This window comes from Mandrillus leucophaeus, unplaced genomic scaffold (genome assembly GCF_000951045.1).
Source record: "Mandrillus leucophaeus isolate KB7577 unplaced genomic scaffold, Mleu.le_1.0 Scaffold266, whole genome shotgun sequence".
NCBI lineage: Eukaryota > Metazoa > Chordata > Mammalia > Primates > Cercopithecidae > Mandrillus > Mandrillus leucophaeus.
The window spans coordinates 2,414,746-2,432,630 of NW_012102765.1; the positions used below are offsets into that span (position 1 = coordinate 2,414,746).

General features: G+C 54.6%; 1 protein-coding gene across 1 annotated transcript; it reads left to right on the plus strand.

Annotated features, from left to right (window-relative positions):
* Positions 1-270: 270 nt before the first annotated feature.
* On the plus strand, positions 271-15,061 carry IQCA1L (IQ motif containing with AAA domain 1 like). Its single transcript, XM_011984333.1, has 19 exons — positions 271-317; positions 926-1,253; positions 2,230-2,349; positions 2,647-2,832; positions 5,284-5,355; positions 6,738-6,943; positions 8,050-8,134; positions 8,627-8,752; positions 8,906-8,981; positions 9,405-9,511; positions 10,296-10,379; positions 10,470-10,525; positions 11,348-11,430; positions 11,584-11,691; positions 12,451-12,650; positions 13,113-13,199; positions 13,489-13,666; positions 14,066-14,304; positions 14,847-15,061. The coding sequence occupies exons 1-19, from the start codon at positions 307-309 to the stop codon at positions 14,952-14,954; spliced, it is 2,460 nt and encodes an 819-aa protein (XP_011839723.1). The 5' UTR covers positions 271-306; the 3' UTR covers positions 14,955-15,061.
* The last annotated feature ends 2,824 nt before the right edge of the window (positions 15,062-17,885 follow it).

A 17,885-nucleotide genomic window follows, 5' to 3' on the forward strand; every position in this document is an offset into this window, starting at 1 on the left:
CCTTATAAGAAAAATGGCCAAAGTTGGACAACATGTTCTGCCCTAAGCTTCCAAAGCTTGCTCTGTGGGAGCCTGAAGCCACCCACCCACAGTCCCTTCAGTGTGCTGTTTCCAGGATGTCCTCCGAGATAATGTGCCCATTCTGCGCCACCAGTCCCCTCTCCTCAGCCCTAGAACACTGGCACAATGGGTCAGAACTCTTCAAACCAGGCTGTTCTGCCCTGTGGCCCTGGGAGTCAGGGAGCCACAGAGGTTCTGTGAATTCCACCACCAGCAAACAAGGGGCAGCGTGGAGGAGTGGGCACAATGTCTGAGGGGTGAGTGAGGGGCTGGAGTGGGGCTCCCAGGGCAGAGAGAACAAAGGTCAGAGCACCTCCTTGGTCCTGAGAGGCTGGGGCAGAGTGGCAGTTTGGGCGCTGGGTCGCTCCAGCTGCTGCTGCTGCCCTGGCAGCTTTCACGGTGGAAACTTCCCTCTGACAGTTAATTCCAGAAGCAGGGTTCTGCTCTGAGGAAGGGACCCTCCTCCACATTCATCCCTCACCCCCATTTCCCACCCACCAGCCCAGATCACTGCAGCATCCGTGGGCTGCCCCACACCTGGCGGGCCCCACTGCCCCTGACTCCCGAAGACCCCTTCCTTACCGGAGCCTCAAGCCTGGGCCGGCTTTCCCCCAACCCCCCAAAGGTCATGCCCATTCTCTCTGCTAATCCTACAGCGGAGCCCAATCCCACACTCTCCCTAAGACCAGGTCAGTGTCTACTCATTGCCCTGCGGGCTCCTTACCTCATTGAAGTCCATTTCGGAGCCATGAGTGGTATCACACCTTCTGGTACCCCGAGCCCACACTCCTCAAAAGGCCAGGAGGCTCCATCTCCCCACTCCTCCGCGGCTCAGAGCACGCGGCGCCCGCCACCCTCTCTCCAGAGCTTACCAGCGCCTCTGGGAGTCCTCCCACGTGACCCTGCAGGAGCTGCTGGACCAAGAGCAGCCTCTGCTCGAACCTGTGCCCGACCGGGAGCGGCAGTCCTTCCAGTACAGGCTCACGTCGCTCTACCTGCAGTACCTGGGGCTGCTGCGCCGCTTCAACACCGTCTATGACCAGATGGTGCAGCCGCAGAAGCGGCGGCTGCTGCGGCGCCTGCTGGACGGCGTGGCGGGCCGCGTGCTGGAGCTCAAGGACGAGCTGGTGCGCGCCGACCTCTGTGAAAACCCCTGCCTGGACCGCGTGCTGCAGGATCTCAAGCTCACCCCGGTACGTGTGCGCAGCCACGAAGCCACGCCCCCAGCCAGCTGGCAGTAGGGGAGAGGCGGGGTGGGACCCGCCTTGACCACCTGGGACACAGAGCCATGCCCCGGCCAGCTTGGAGTCGGGTGGGGTAGGGATGGGGCCGACCACCCCCTGCCTATATCCCTGGTGTTGGGACACCTGCTAGGGAAGGAAGGAGGGCAGAGAAGATCAGAGGATGGAGTTTGGCCTTGTGGGAAGGGCTTCAGGAAGCTTGGCGATGGGGGTTGTGCATGGAGGTACTTAGGGGTTGGATGGAGTCAGGATGAGGTCCCCTGCATGACTGGGAAGACCCACAAACCGCAGGGAATTGGTGAGGAGAGTCCTCTAGAACCTCCTCAAAGTGTGGTCCCTGGACCAGCTGCGTTGACATCACAAATGAGAAACTCTGTATCCTTAACCCGCTAAATCTGCACCTGCATTTTATCAAGACCCTCCAGTGATCTGTGTGCACGGGCAAGTTCCAGAAGGCTGTTCTAGAACACAGAGCTTCTGCAGGGCCTCCAGTCAGGCTCAGGGTTCAGTAACTGCTTCATAGCCAAGACTATCTCAAAGTTTCCCCAACCAACTGCAGCAGTGCGCTTGGTGGGGCGGGCGGCCATGGGAAAGATTCCCCAGGCCCTGCCACTCTGATGTAGTAGTCTGGGGAGGACCTAGGAATCTGCATTTAAGAGCTTCCCAGTTGATTATGATGCACAACCAGGTTTGAGACCACTGCCACCTACCACTATCCTCCAGAATTCAACTCCAGTCAGAGGATGGGGGCAGAAGAAGAGAGGAATGACTTTTGGGGGCATCTGCCCCATTTAAGTTTCCCACCTCAGGACTCTAAAATGGAGGAAAACAGTGCTGGGGGTGTGTAAGCCCCTGAAAATGGTAATGGATTGGCCAGATGGCTCAGACTTTTGATTCCTGACCCTCCTCCCCCAACATTGCTCCAAAGGCTGACCTGGAGGTTCCAATCCCCAAATACTTCCTGTTGGAGCAGTCTACTGCTGTGCGGGAGCGACGGCTGGTACTGGCCGAGATCCTGTCCAGACTGGAGCCAGAGTCCTCCCAGAAGGTAAACAGGGTGACACCTTCCCGGACTCTTCCATACCCCTTCTCCTGAAAGCCTCCAGAATGCAGAGAGGCCCTTCCCTGCCCTCTACGAGAGTGCCCTTTAGGTAATCCCTGGCCTCCTTCAAGGCTATTCTTGTGCTCATGGTAACCCTCCAATGCCAAGACAAGACTTGGGCTCCCAGATACTCTGGGAGGATGGTGCCCTGGTGTATCCTTTGATGGCCAGTCTCCCAGCAGTCCACCCTGGATGTAAACTCTCCTTCATGTGCTCCTGCTCTTTTGCCCCTGCTCTGGCCAGAGCTTTACAGGAATGCACCGGACTGAGGCCATAATTCTAGTGCAAAAGGCAGAGCGGGCCAGGCAAGGCCGGCTTCGAGCCACCTTCATGCGAGAGATTCGAAGAGATGAGGAGCAGGATCGGAGGATTCGGGAGGACGGATGGCACAAGTTCAGTCAGTGCCAAGCAGCTATCACCATACAGAAGGTAACCCTAGGTGCCCAGGAGGAGGGCCAGGGTAGAGTTACCTCATTCAGGAAGCCTGCTGGGCTTAGAAATTGATCACAGGAGTGCAGGCGCTTGGATTCTGTAGCCCCACAACTATTTATTTATTTATTTATTTATTTATTTATTTATTTATTTATTTTTGAGATGGAGTCTCGCTCTGTTGCCTAGGCTGGAATGCAGTGGCATGATCTCAGCTCACTGCAACCTCTGTCTCCTGGGTTCAAGCGATTCTTCTGCTTCGGCCTCCTGAGTAGCCAGGACTACAGTCCTCCGACAATATACCCAGCTAATTTTTGTATTTTTAGTAGAGATGGGTTTCACCATGTTGGCCAGGCCGCTCTTGAACTCCTGACTTCAAGTGATCTACCCACCTCAGCCTCCCAAAGTGCTGGGATTACAGGCATGAGCCACCATGCCCAGTCCCCACAACTAGATTCTAAACCAGTGAGTACTTTAATCAGTCAGCAAGCATATATCTTACTTGTTTATTATTTAATCTACATCTCTATTTTCAAAAGGGTTTGCAGTAGGATACCTTAAAAGTCCCAGAAACAGAAGGATCATTAAAATTAGAGAAGAAAAATCCATAATAGAGTAGCAGAACAGAATAGATGATCACTCCAGAAACTCTTACGACTGTTGAAAATGAGCCACTAAAAGGTATCCTGCTGAGGTTGGAGTATTGCTTGAGCCCTGAGCAATGTAGCAAGACCCCATCTCTTAAAACAAGAAAGGATCCTGAGCCTCCTGGAAACTAAGACAGAGGGAAGCTTGATCATGATGAATTAATTTGATAACTGATGTGATCTGAGCATCCCCAAACTCTGTGCCTTCCGGGTCACCTTTTAATATGGAAATAACATAATTTCCATAATTTTATCTCCTGTCCCACCTCACTGCAGAAAGCCCTTCTCTGCCTTAAGGTTCCCCGAGCATTCTTACCATCCTGGTTGCCACACCTCTCCTTTGCTCTGGACAGTCACTCTGCACCTCTCTGGGTCAGCCTCTGCTGTCTGCCTTGGTGTGTGAACATGGCCTCTCCCACCATTCCTTAAAATGCTGCTAACACACGCCGACTCCTGGTGGTAGTGGTTAACAGCTTGACCAGAGACTGGAGGAGCCCCGGCAAAATTTCAGTGCAGGAACAGACCACTTTCTGTTCATGCAGGTGTCGCTGCCCCTAAGGCCACCGGCCCTGCTCTGTCACAGAAGCCTCTTGCCACCTTTTCTTTCCAGGAAGTGTTGACCTGGGGTGGGCCTCTTTCTCTCTCAAATCAATCTCCCCCTCCTTCCTCTCTCTCTCAAATCCCAATACCTCAAAAACCTCTGCCTCGTAGCCCACAAGAGAAAACTTAGAACTTCCCACCAAAAGACGAAAGCAGGCAACCATCTAGCAAACAATAGCGATTCTATGAAGATATATCATCTGCAAATGGGATAGATTCGTGTGTTAGTAATCAGTACACTGAGCAGGTCGGTCTGAGGCAGGATGACTGTGTCAATGTCTGAGAAGGAGGTTCTCGACAGCAGGGCTCACTGAGGCAAAGAAGTCAAGAAGGGGGATAGACCCCAAAGATGGAGTCCTACTTCCCCTGTAGACCAAAGCAGGTCATTTTGTGCCTGTTGCCAGACATCAAGAGTACAGAAATATTGCATGCTGGTCTTAGAGTCATCCAGAGCACTGAGAAAAGCAAAAAACGTATGAAGGACCCAGTCATGGCGGGCCTGGCCTGTGGTGGTCACGGGAGTGGGAGGACGAAGCCCAGATGAGAAGTGCAGGAAGCAGCCCCAGCTCCTGGAGGGGCCGGGAGGCAGATGGAAAGCCCTGGCTGGCCCGGGCCCTGGCTCTGCCCTCCTCTGCCTAGCGTCTGCACCCTCTGGTCCCACTAGCACTCAGTGATCCTGGAGTCTGAAAGTGGCTGGGCCTGGGAGAAAGAGCACGGGTCCAGCTCTGCACAGATGGCGTCTTGGGCCTGAGAGAGGTCATGTCCAGTCTCTGGCCTCAGTTCCCTTGGGTCAAAAATGTAGGATTAACTGAGGAGCTCCACAATCCCTACAGCGCCAGTGTCTATGTGCCTGGGTGGAGTCAGATATTTATTCCAGCTGCTGTGGGGATTCTGAGGAGTGGGTGTAGGGAATGTGTAGGGTGCTTGAGCTCTGATCTGTCCCTCAAAAGAGATAGCAGATTAGGGTGGCGAGGGAAAGGAAGAAATCCCTGGGGGGCCCTGGGGCCAGCTGGCTTGAGTGCCCACCTGAAACCACCCTGTTCTAGGCTGTTCCTGCTCAGTGTGCACCTGAGCAGACTTCCCCAGGGCTCCTCCCCGCCCCACCCGAAATCTCTAGTGTGACCCTCTCGGACCCTCTCTGAGAGACAGGCTGCTGCAGGGTGGACAGTGTGTGTCCCCTGTGTCTCCTACATCCCTCCACCAGGTATGGAAAGGCTACCTGCAGAGGAAACGCACTCAGCAGGACCGGCGGACAGAGATGGAGTTCATTGGCATGGTGAGCTCAACCTGCCCACCATGGTGGGGCCTGGAACACAGGGCTGGCCAGGGCAGGGCCCCCACCCAGAGCACAGTCTTCTTCCAGCCCCACTTTGCCCACGGTGCTCTCCACTCAGGCCGGGTGGAGAGCCTGGAAGAGAAAGAGGCAGAAGGACAGGAAAGCCCCCAGGCCATATCCCTTCATACCCTTCTTCCTGTAGAGATCTGGCCCCTGGCAGCAGCTCCCCTGTGAGGCCAGGAGGGGTATTGTGTAGAGCATCCTGGACCCCACGTTCCCACCCCCAGCTGGAAGGAGGGGCTACAGGGGTGGGCCCCCAGAGGGAAGAGGCCACAAAGCCAGCAGGGGCACCCACACCACCCCCCCAAGCCTCTGGTAGCCACAGGGACACACCAGGGACTGTGTTGGGGTAGGGACACACTCCCCAAACCAGGCCTTTCTAGGCCATGTGCCTGTGTACATACATGTGTGCATACAAAGTGAGTAGGCCTGGCTCCTTGAATCTGTCTATCCCCTGTTCTCTGTCCTCTCACCCAGCTGATCTCCACTGACTTAGGAAAGGCAGGCCGAGACTGGAGGGGTGGCGGGAGCATGCTCCCTGAGGGAAGGGCTTTGTCCTGGGCAGATCCTGTGGAGGCCTGGCTGCCAGAAGGAGCTGGGGAGGGAGCTGGGCTGGGGATTGGAGGGACGGGAGGGAAGGGAGCCTTCCCAGGTCTGGTGACATCTTGGCAGGCTGGGAGTCTACCACTGGAGGCTTGGGGCTTTGGGAGGAAGGAGGAGCCAGGGGCTGCTGTGTGGGAGTGGAGGTCAGAGACTGGTTGAGGGCCCAGAGGGCTGGACCCCCAGGAGATGAGAGCAGGCTGAAAGAGGCAGGGGTTGGCTTCAGCAGGGAGGGGTCCGTGCACAGCAGTGGGTGAGGAATGAGCCTGGCCGCCCGGGCCTATCAACAGTGTGAGCTCAGCGTTTTCAGTAATTGTCTCTGCGCAGAGTGATATTTAAAATACATTTGGGAGCCAATGAGGCGGGAAAGTGGCTGCAAAAGCGGCTGCCAACTCGGCCGCGGGGTGGGGGTGCAGGCGGGGGCTGGGGCCGGAGGCTCCAGGGGAGGGTGTGCTGGGGAAATCGGGTAGGGGCCAGCCCGGATGCATCTAGCAAACTCATTATTAGAGTAATTTACACAGACGAATTCGGCTCCAAATACAGTTTCTTCCAATGCAGGCATGCCCGTTGTTCCGTGTGGGTGTGTGTGCGAGGCCTTGCGTGAGCGTCGTGTTGGAGAAGGAGTGGGTACAGGCGTGTGTGCCTGAGGCTGGGGGCTGCATCCAGACTGGATGCTGGTTCCTCCCACTCCTGAGCCCCTCAACCTCTCTTCCACTCCCCAGCTCCCCTCACCCAACCAGGTAGAGCACCTGAGCATCATCTCCCAGGCCTGCCTCTGGGAGGATGTCCGGAGGCTCCGCCAGGTAGAGAAGGAGGAGGAATTCCGGGCGGCAATGGTGAAGGCCCATGATTCTCTGGCAGAGACAGAGGGGCCTGACATGAAGGAGAAGATGAAGGAGCAAATCCGACAGTGGTTTATCGAGTGCCAGTCAGTGTCCTCAGCTGACCCTACCCTCATCCTTCATTCCCTTCACTCAGGGTCCCTCAGGGCTGCTCCTGCTCCATCCCCCACATGGGTTCTGCCTTCTAGTCCAGATTGGCCCTTTTCTCCACTACCCCCAGGTCCCCAACACACTGCTGACCCTGTTGGTTTCAACAACCTTGGGCCCCCAGTGTACAGGACCATCTCCACACCTGACTTCCCATTTCCACAAGGGAGAGAAAGTGCCAGAATAGGGTGGGGAAAGCACCCATGGATGCCCCCTGAGTGATCTGTCCTCTTGTTTGTAACAATCCATTCCTCCCCTGTCTCCCTCTGTCTCCCCTGGTCCTTTACTTTTCTCTGCCATTCTCCATCCATCCACCCACCCTTTTATCCACCTCTCCATCTACCTATCCATCCATCTGTCATCCATCCATCCACTCACCCTTCTACCCAGCTCACTCTCTATCTATCTATCTATCTATCTATCTATCTATCTATCTATCTATCTATCTATCTATCCATCCATCCATCCATCCATCAACCCACCCACTCTTCTACCCACCTCTCCATCTCCCCATCCATCCATCCACCCATCTACCCATCTACCCACTTCTCTATCTATCCTTCCATCTGTCGATCTGCCCATCCATCCACCCACCCTTCTACCCACCTCTCCATCTATCTACCCAAGCATCTGCCCATCTACCCACCCACCCTTCTACTCACCTCTCCATCTATCTATCCATCTGTCCATCCGCCCACCCACCTACCCACCTCTCCATCTCCCCATCCATCCATCCATCTATCCATCCATCCACGTATCTACCCACCCTTCTACCCACCTCACTGTCTATCCTTCCATCTGACCATCCACCCACCCTTCTACCCATCTCTCCATCTATCCAACCATGCATCTGTCCATCTGCCCACCCACCCTTCTACCCACCTCTCCATCTGTCTATCCATCCATCTGTCCATCCACCCACCCTTCTACCCACCTCTCTGTCTACCTATCCATCCATCCATCCATCCACCCATCCATCCATCCATCCATCCATCCATCCATCCATCTATTCATCTTTCTGTTCAATCATCTTATGTTCACTTAGCGATCTTACTGGCCGATTCCCTGATTATCCAGATGCATCTTCAGGTGGATCCTACTCAATCTTTGCAGACAAAACTCCAGAACAGGTACCCTGTTGGAGGTGAGGCAGACGGTTTTTTGTGGCAGGTGGAGTCTGAGGCTACAGAGAGTAGTGAGTGGGGTGGAGTAGGGGGTCAGCCTCAATGGAGGCAGAGGTGGCTGGGGGAAATGCAGGCAGCTAGAAAGACGGCATGGGGAAGAGAAGCAAGGAGCAGCTGCGGCTGGTGCAGGCATTGTGACTGGGAAAGGAAGAATGTCTGGGTAGACTGCAGTGGCTCCAGATCCCATGGCCAGGAGAGAACAGTGGCTCTGACCAGAACGCTCCTTCTTGGGCACTCTTTCTCCCTGGACCCCAGTGGAGTCTCTGCATGCTCAGCTGTCCCGACCCCATCAGTTACTCTAGGCTAGGGAATCCTTGGTTCACCCCAGTCGCAGGCCCTGGGCCTGAGAGATCTCCAGCTTTCTTCTGTAAAATCCAGGGCTCTCTTTTGTAAAATCCCCTTGATCTTCTCTGAAATGTCTTGTGTCATTGGTCACAGGTGAGAATGGAACTGGAAATGCAGGTCCAAGAGAACAAAAAAAAGGAACAAGAGAAGAGAAAGGAAAAAGGAAAGGATGAAAAAAAGAAGAAGAAGAAAGGAAAGGAAGAAAAGTCCAAGAAGGGGGTAAGATACCTCCCGAATGCATGGCGCGAGGGACAGGGAGGAGCAAGGTGTGGGGGAACTCGTGGTAGGAAGATGGGTTCAGGTAAGGTTAGGGCCAGAGTCTGTGCTAGGTAGAGGTGATGAAGTCAAGGTCAAAGGATGTTTATATTCTAGGAAGTGGATGCGGTGCTGCAAGTGTTGCCATCCAAATGTATCCCTATGATCAGTGCCGGGCATGAGGAATACTTAAGTAAGAGGGGAGACGGCTGGGGAAGAGTGTCTGTGCTTTGTGGGACCTGGGGCCCTGGGTCCTGGAGAAAGTGGGCATCTGCCACATGGACCATGAAGTGGCAGTGTGGGTGTGTAGGCAAAGGGGACAATACCAAATGAGGAGAGGGAGGTATGGTGTGATTCTTTGGGTGGGGGCGTTACAGGTTTGGGTCTGAATCCTGTGGCCACAGGCCTTGGGGTCAAGTCTATCTGCCATCTGGGTAGAAACAATGCCAGGCTGGTGGGTGGGGACAGGGTAACCAGCCAGGGCCTGGCTCCTGACCTGTGTGCACACGTGTCTGTGTATGCACGTATGTGTGCATGTGCTTGTGCACATGTGCATGCATGTGTGTATACACCCGGGACTCTGACCTTCACACATCCATCCACTCTCTGCGGTCAGGTACATGGAAGAACCGGTGTGAGAGCATACACCCCAGTCAGAATTATGACTCCGAGACCCTCCGGGAGGAGAAGAGGAAGGAGGTGGAGCTGGAGATCCGGATACAGGTGTGAGCGCGGGGTCAGGGCTTCCCTGCAGGCCACTACCCTGCACCCTCCCCCATGACCCACACTTCCATCCAGATTCAGGTTCCTCCCCAACCATTTCTCTGCATCTCTCTTGTTCTGAACACCCAACCCCAGTCCCCAGCTCATCCTCTGTAGACTTTGCTGCCTCCATGCATGGTCCTAGCTCCACCTGCTGCCCACGTCAGTTCCCACCTTCCTCTGCCTCCCCCTGGTCTCGCTTTCTCCCAGGGCTGATGCAGCAGGGATGTGGAGGGTATGGGAGGGACTTGGAGCCAGGGTGTCCACACCCCACCACCATCCTCAGGAACCCTCTGACGACGTGTCCCACCCATGCTGTGGGCTTCAGGAGTGTTCAATCATGTGGTCTTTCACAAAACCCATGAGGAAAATACCATGGTTTTCCTGATGGTACACATGGGAAACTGAGGCTAAGCAGTTATGCAACCGTTTAGGTCACAGAGACCTCAGTGGGGGGATGTTGGGCTTGAATTCCATCTGGGGGCTTCTCCGCACGTTGAAGGCTGTTAAGAGCGGGGCTCCTGGGAGAACAGGAAGAGGATTAGGACTGGGTGTGAACAGGTGCTGGGAGGGAGGGAGGAACGCAGAGAAATGTGTGGGAAGGGCTGTCCCTGCTGCCTTCATCAGGCTCACTGGGTTCTTCTGTAAGGCTCCTCCCCTCCTTCCCATCCCTGCCTGCCTGCTCCTCTCCCACCTGTCCTCCCAGCCCCAGGCCACCCGGCCATACCTCAGCTGTCTCCCCTAGGTGGATGAGCTGATGCGTCAGGAGCTGAGGAACCTCCGTCTGGTTGTGGACAAGGAGGAAGAAAGACCCTTGAGGGCTCCAAAGGCAAGATGACGGGCTGGGACTGGGCAGGGGAGGGCACACAGTGGAGGCAAGGAACAGGGCACAATGACCTATGCGCTTGTTTCCAACCAGAAAACACCTGGGAAGAAAACTGGGAAAAAGAAGGAAAAAGATCTGACCCCAAACAGGTAGCACAGCCTGTCATGCCCACTTTGCATGGTGGTGGTGGTGGAGCAAGTCCCAGTCCAGGACAGGTCCTGCCTCTGCTGCTGTGAGACCTTGGGAAAGTCGCTTTCCCTCTCTGACTCCCTGACCTTGTTCACCAAGTACCTGCCCTGCCAAACTCACATGATAACTGTGGGGATCAAGCAAAGGCACAAGAAAGGGCTCTGTACATGAAATGCAGAGCGAGATCTCAATGGAGTTTATAATCAGGTCATTGCTCTCCACTTCCAGATCCTCCCTCCAACCTTTGCCTTAACCGCCTCTGTCTCTGCCAAAGCCATTTCCCCCTGGACTTCCCACTCTGGGGCATTCAGGGACTCGTCAGTGGTCCCTTCCTGTTGACTTATCTGGTAAAGAGAGCACACAGGCACCTTGACGTCAGCTGCTTGAATTTAATGGCTGTCTCTCCCAGGAGCACTCACGTCTTAAATGTAGTTTCTAAGAAGAGGGCAATGCTTAATTCAAATGACTGGATTTCTAATGGTGGATCTTTGGCCAGGGGGCAGACTGACGAGTGTCACAGAGGCCCCTGTCCCCCTCACACCGCTCTTACAGAGCACCCACTGTGGGAGGCTTGCCTCCTAGGACAGTGATTTGGTGCCATACCTGATTCTGCCTGTTTGCAGGCACTGTAGATATTTTTGAGCACAGAATGCTGGGCAAGAGAACCACTGATCCCCTGTCTTCATGACAACAACCCCCCATCTCTGCCTCCATTTCCCGGTGTTCTCACTTGCTAACATCCCTTGTGGTGGTGGGGGTCTTCCTGTGCCATCCTCTGCCAGGTCTGTGGAGTCTCTGTATGAAGAGCTTGTTATTTCTGGACTTCTAAGGAAGAGTGAGTCAGTAGCATTGAAAGACTACGTAGGTGAGACCCCTCCCAGAATGCCTGCTCCCAGTCTGTGGCCAGGTGCCAAGGCTCCCCTATCCCCCACCCACTGGCCCTGCCTTGCCTGTGGCTGGTTGCCTGATTGCCACTCGGAGAGGGTGCCTCTCACTCAGTGGCTGCCTATCGCCACAGGTGACTTCCTCTATCTTGGATCTGCTCTGAGTTTGGCAAAGAAGTTGCCCATGCCATCCCTGTTTGACATACGACAGAATGTGGCTTTGTATGCGGTCCTTCGGCTTGGTGAGAGGCCCTGGGGGTGTGAGGAGCCAGCTGTGGGCAGACAACCCTTGGGGTGAGGGCTGGGGTCAGGGTAGGGTGGCTGAGGCGGGCATGTCCAGCCTGAGCCTCCAAGCCCCAGGGCCCTGCCCAGGCCCTGCTGGAGGTCACACCCAGATTGGGCCACCCCAGAAATCAGGTGGGCCCTTGACGTGCTGAACAGCCCACATTGCCAGCCCCTTACTCAATCCCAAGGGACAACCCAGCGTCTGTCCCGCTGCCAGAAGACCACCAGCCCTACACCCCCGGAGCTGAAGAGCTTTCTGAAGTGGTTTATTCTGTGCCTGCCTTTTTTTTTTTTTTTTGAGATAGAGTCTCACTCTTTTGCCCAGGCTGGAGTGCAGTGGCACAGTCTCAGCTCATGGCAACCTCCGCCTCCCGTGTCCCATACCTTTCCATTCCACCACTCATAATCCAGGAGTGGAAGCAGAGGAAGGGAAAACAGAAAGGGCACTAGTCAGGGTAGCAGGCTCCCTCCCAGTCCCATGTACAGCTCCTCATACTGGAGACTCCTAAGCCATTCAAACTCTCCTGCTGCCACTCCCGGCTCCCAGGCCTAGGGGACCAGGCGACCTGGTGGTATTGGGGAAGGTAGTATGCCCCGTGATCTGCACCTCCTCTCCCAGCCCCAGGCCCTTGGCCTGACCTTACACAGAGTCATCTCCAGCCCTGACTCCTGCTGCTGACCTGACACCTGGCTCTGGCCCATTTCCTTGCTCTCAGGCTCCCCGGATATCCATGCCATGGCCCCGCTCATCCGCTCCATCCTCCTGGTGGGCCCCTCTGGCATGGGGAAGAAGATGCTGGTCAAGGCAGTGTGCACAGAAACTGGCGCCAACCTGTTCGACCTGTCACCGGGCAACCTGCTGGGCAAATATCCTGGCAGGAATGGGGCACAGATGATGGTGCATATAGTCTTTAAGGTCCGGAGCCCCCAGCTTTTGGCATTTGTGGTTCTCAGACCTGTGGCAACAAAGGAGGGTGGGCTTTGAGATCGTGTCACCCATCAGCCTACTGGGTATGATTTCAGGTGCTGAACTGGTGAGGTCTCCCTACCAACCCGGGCTAGGAGCTTGGGTTCCCCCTGCAGCCCCTGTGGTGGGGGAATGAAGGGAAAGGGGAGGATATAGAGCAACTTCTTTTCATGGTGGGATGAGGCTGAATATGCAGCCCCCCATGGGGGGCAGTGACTCAGTTTACCCTGAGGTGTGAGGTGTGTGCAGCAGCAGGCTGGGAGGTGGGACTGGCAGGTGTGGGGAGTGGAGACTGGGCTCCAAGGTCAGCCCCTGCTCAATGCCAGCCTTCATCCTGGCTTCTGACCATCAGGGACATGACCCTTCTCCAGAGACATCTAATGTCTGATTTCTACTCTTCAACTCATCCAGGTAGCCCGACTCCTACAGCCCTCTGTGATTTGGATTGGAAATGCTGAGAAGAATTTCTGTAAGAGGATCCCCAAAGAAGACAGGGAGGTGAGGGACCGTAGACGTGAAGGTCATGTGGGCAGGTGGCGTGAGCTGGGGCTGGGCTGGAAGGCCTAGGCTTGTTCAAGTCACTCCAAACCCCACCCACTGGGGCCTTGCACATGCCCCTCTACTCCTCACACCTACTTTCCTTGTCTCAAAGCAAGATGGGCAGCCTCCTCATCCTGCTAGGGCTGAGGTGAGGCTGAGGGTGGGGTGGGCTCTGAGAACTTGGGAGCCCCGTACACTGGGCCACCATCCCCCAGCCCCACCACTCCTCCCTCTTCCCCTGGAGCAGATGGACCCAAAGCGGATAAAGAAGGACCTCACCAAGGCCTTGCGGCTGCTGACTCCTGGAGACCGTGTGATGCTGATTGGGACAACCTCCCAGCCGCAGCTGGCTGATATTAGGGGGCTGTGCCGGGTCTACGAGCGGATCCTCTTCATGCCCCGACCTGACTACGCGTCCCGCTATGGTGAAGCCTGGGGACACGGGGTTGGCTGCCCCTACCAAAGCCTGCCCACCTCCTGCCCCATACCCCACTGCTGCTGCGAGCCCTCACCCCCACAGCCAGATCTTCTGGAAGGGCTGCTGGACAAGCAGCCCAGTAGCCTGGGTCCTGGCTTCGGCTCTGTGGACACAAGCAGGTGGTTTATGTCCTCCGAGGCTCTGCTTGCTCAGGTTGAATTGGGAGGATGACCCTTGCCTAGCTTGAGATCCGGTACCTTCCCTGGGGAAGGGGAGCTGATGGACATGGAGCTGCTCCCCGGAGCACAAAGCTCCTTCCAGATCCAGGTGGGGGCTGCTCAGGCCTTGTTGCCCCTCCCTGGTGCCCACTGCCCCTCCAAGCCCCATGTCCTCCGCATGCCTGCAGTGCTCTGGAAGCGTATGATAGAGGCCCGGGGCGTCCAGCCAACCCAGCACTTGGACATCAGTGCCCTAGCCAAGGTCTCCGATGGCTACACGCCAGGTCACATTCTCCAAGCCATCCAATCGGTGCTGAGTGAGCGGCGGTTCCTGCAACTGTCCAAGCGGCCCCTGGTGGCCTCTGAGTTCCTGGGACAACTGGCGAAGCTGGATCCAGTATACAGGGAGGAGGAGGAGTCCCTGAAGGTGAGGTGGCAGGGCCAGGGGCTGTGGGTAAGCAGCGCCCTTGGGGAGTCAGCCCCCTGAAGCACACCTCGGACCCCTCCCTCTGCTCCCACAAATTACCAGAAGACAATCGGTGGAAACATGTGTGGAGCTCAGCTGGGAAGGGAGCAGGAAATCACCAGGAAATGCATTCGGGGCCATCCCACTTGGTTTCCCTGAGGGTGGGAGCTTGCAAGGACCACTGAGGTATCAGGAGCCCTTTGTGAGTTCTGGTAACAGCTGCCACCCACCTTTCCCACCCCAGACTCAGTGCACCTGCCAAGGATGGCCTTGGGAGCACAGCAGAGAGGGCTGCAGGTGTGGAGGGAAGAGGGCTTGCCCCCTAAGAATGGCTGACATCATACCGGAAGGATTTGGTGGGGAGCAAGGGAAACCCCAGCCCTAAAAGGACCCCCGAACCCAGGGGAAGAGAAGAGGCTGCTGAGGAAACAATCTGTAAAAAGGGGAGGGGTGAGGTCAGGATGGGTCCCAGGGCCTTACCACTCCTGTGCCCACCAACCCAGGACTGGTACTTCAAGACCCCACTGGGCAAGAAGAGCATGAAACACAGGATGGACCAGTTGGAGGCTGAGGAGGCCAAGCTGGCCAAGGAGAAGAAGAAAAGAAAGTGATGGCTAAGGCTTGTGGGTACCTGAGATTAGTGGCGTGGGACAGGGCAGTGGCCCAAGGGTAAAGGGATGGGGCAGAGGCATAAACGCCCAGATGACTTGGGGACAAACTCTTCTTGTCCATCCATGTCCGTGTCTTCCCACCCCTCCCTCTGTGTCCCCACCTGTGCCTGGCCCTGTCTAGCCCCCACCTCTCTCCTGGGCCCTGGCCCTTGCCAGCTCACTGCTGCCTCCCTGCTCTGGCTCCCAGATCCCTGTCCTCAGCCCCCACTTCCAGGTCTTCATCTCCTTGTCATTGTCCTATCCTGGCTCCCTGACTCTCTTCCTCCTTGAGGCATTTAAGGGAGAAAAAATAGGAAGAGGAGAGAGGGAAAGAGGAGAGAGGGGAGAAGGAAGGTCTGCAGTCAGAAAAAGCACAGGTCTGGAAGTTAACTGTCCCTGGTTCTAAACCCACTTGGCGCTAACTGCCTGTGTGACCTGGAGAGTGCTTTCCTGTCTCTGGGCCTCAGTTTCCTTACTTATAAAGCAAGGAGAGATTGGACCAGGAATTTCTAAGGTCCCTTTTACCCTAGAGTTTGACTGTTCTAGCAAAAGTGGCTGGGAAGTCAGGGCAGGGAGGGTGCTTGGGCAGTAGTGGGGGCAGGATGGGAAGCAGGGCTCAGCAAGGCTGTGGGGAGGTGGTGGGGCTTTGTGACCAGGGCAAGGGCTGCTGGTAGACCCAATGCTGCAGTGGACATGGGAGTGCAGCATTGGATCGACCCAATTTCTCTGAGTATTCTTCATCTCTTTCCTAAAGACCCCTCCCCTGGCACTCTGCCTGCCCCAGCTCTGCCCTGCATCCTCTGACCACAGCCTAGGGCTCAATGGGATAGGGCCTCCTGCTCCTAGGGTGGGAGTCCATCTGTGGGTTTCCCCTTGCTGGGGAGGGAACAGCTCAGGGGAGGATGGGGTCAGAGAACTTAGGGAGCAGGGGCAACAATACCACCAAGGGCTGGGGAGCCCCGGAGTGTTCTCTTGGAAGAGGCAGACCCGTGGACCATGTACACAGTGTGTGGATGAAGGCCAAGGTGTGTCCACAGGTAGTAAGAGAAAACGAGAGAGCTGAAACTATAAAACCCCTAGAAGAAAACATAGGGGAAATCTCCATGATGTTGGTCTGGGCAGAGATTTCTTGGATATGAACCCAAAAGCACAGACAATGAAAGCAAAAATAGACAAATGGGATTGTACCAAACTAAAAGGTCCCTGCACAGCAAAGGAAATGACAGAGTGAAGAGACAGTCCACAGACTGGGAAAAAATATGTGCAAATCAAACATTGGATAAGGGGTGAATATCCAAAATGCACAAGGAACTCAAACTACTAAATAAAAACAACAACAACAAAAAACCCTATTAAAAAATGAACAAAGGACTTGAACAGACATTTCTCAAAAGAAGACACACAAATGGCCAACAGATATCTGAAAATATGTTCAACAGCACTAATCATCAGAGAAATGTGAATCAAAAACAATGAGATATTATCTCACACCTGTTAGACGGGCTATAGAAAACTGAAAGATAAGTGTTGGCAAGGATATGGAGAAAAGGGGACTCTGCACTGTTGGTGGTGGTGTAAATTAGTACCATTTTGAAAAATAGAATGAAGGTTCCTCAAAAAACTAAAAATAGAATTACCTTATGATTCAGCAATCCCACTATATACGGAAAGGAATTGAAATCAGCATGAAGAAGAGATGTCTGCACCCCTACGTCCACTGCAGCACTACTCACAATCGCCAAAACATGGAAACAACTGTTGTCCATCAATGGATGAATGGATTTTCAGATGCGATGTATCTGGAGGACGTTGTGCTAAGTGAAATAAGCCAGGTGCAGAAAGACAAATACCGCATGATCTTGCTCATTGTGGAATCTAAAAAAGTCAAGCTCATAGAAGAGCAGAATGGTGATTCCCAGAGGCTGGGGGCTCAGGGGAGGTGGACAGGGAAAGGGGAGACATTGGTCAGTGGGTATGATGTTACAGGTAGATAGGATAAGTTCAGGTGTTCTATTGCATAGCAAGGTGACTGTAGTGAATAATGATGTATATTTCAAAATAGCTAAGAGAGGATTTTAAATGTTCTCACCACAAAGAATTGGTAAATATCATTTGATAGATGTGATAATTACCCTGATATGATTACACATTATATACATGTATCAAAATATTATAGCCCCATAAATATATACAATTATTTGTCAATTAAAAATGAAACTTTTAAAAAAGCAACTGATTAAAAAAAAATTTTAAGCCAGTGTGAACTAAAGGGGCAAGACCACTGGGGCTGGAGTACCCTAAGCCCACGGTGGGCAGTGGTGGGTCAGAGCTGAACCCCAGGGCTTGGTTTCTCATCTTTCTCTTTTTCCTTTTGATCCACCCGACCCCCAAACAAAAGTCAGTGCCTGAGCAGACAGAGACATTTCTCCTTTCTCACTCTCTAGGGAAGACCCCAGGTAACCATGGCAGGGGAGAGATGCCACCCAAAGTCACCCAGGGAGATGGGGGGTTGGCATCAAGGGCAAGCATGGGGAGTTTCTGTGGCTGCCTGTGGGTTACGCTGTGTTACCAAGGCACATGTCTGTCTTTAGGAGTCCCCTGAGGGGTGCCTCACACAGCGAGGGCAATCTCTGTCACTACTGTGAACTCGTCCCTTGGTTTGGGAGTGGGAAGATGCAGGGCTAACAGATGACATTTGGAAGGGCAGGAAATACCGGGCACCTACAGGCCTCCCCAGTGGGATCAGAACCCAGGCAGCTGGAGGCTGATTTGGTGAAACAGAGGAAAAACAAGAAGGAGCTTGAGGTCCTGGGTTCCCGTCCTGGCTCTGCGGCAAGCTCTCTGTGATCTTGGGAAATCCGCTTCCCTCTAATGCCGAGATGACAGACTGGG

What these genes read in the sequence shown, in the direction of transcription:
- IQCA1L (XM_011984333.1), top strand. An exon ending in AGATGGAGTTCATTGGCATG is followed by an intron (nt 5,356 to 6,737) that starts GTGAGCTCAACC and finishes TCCACTCCCCAG; the next exon opens with CTCCCCTCACCCAACCAGGT. An exon ending in AGGAGGAGGAGTCCCTGAAG is followed by an intron (nt 14,305 to 14,846) that starts GTGAGGTGGCAG and finishes CCACCAACCCAG; the next exon opens with GACTGGTACTTCAAGACCCC.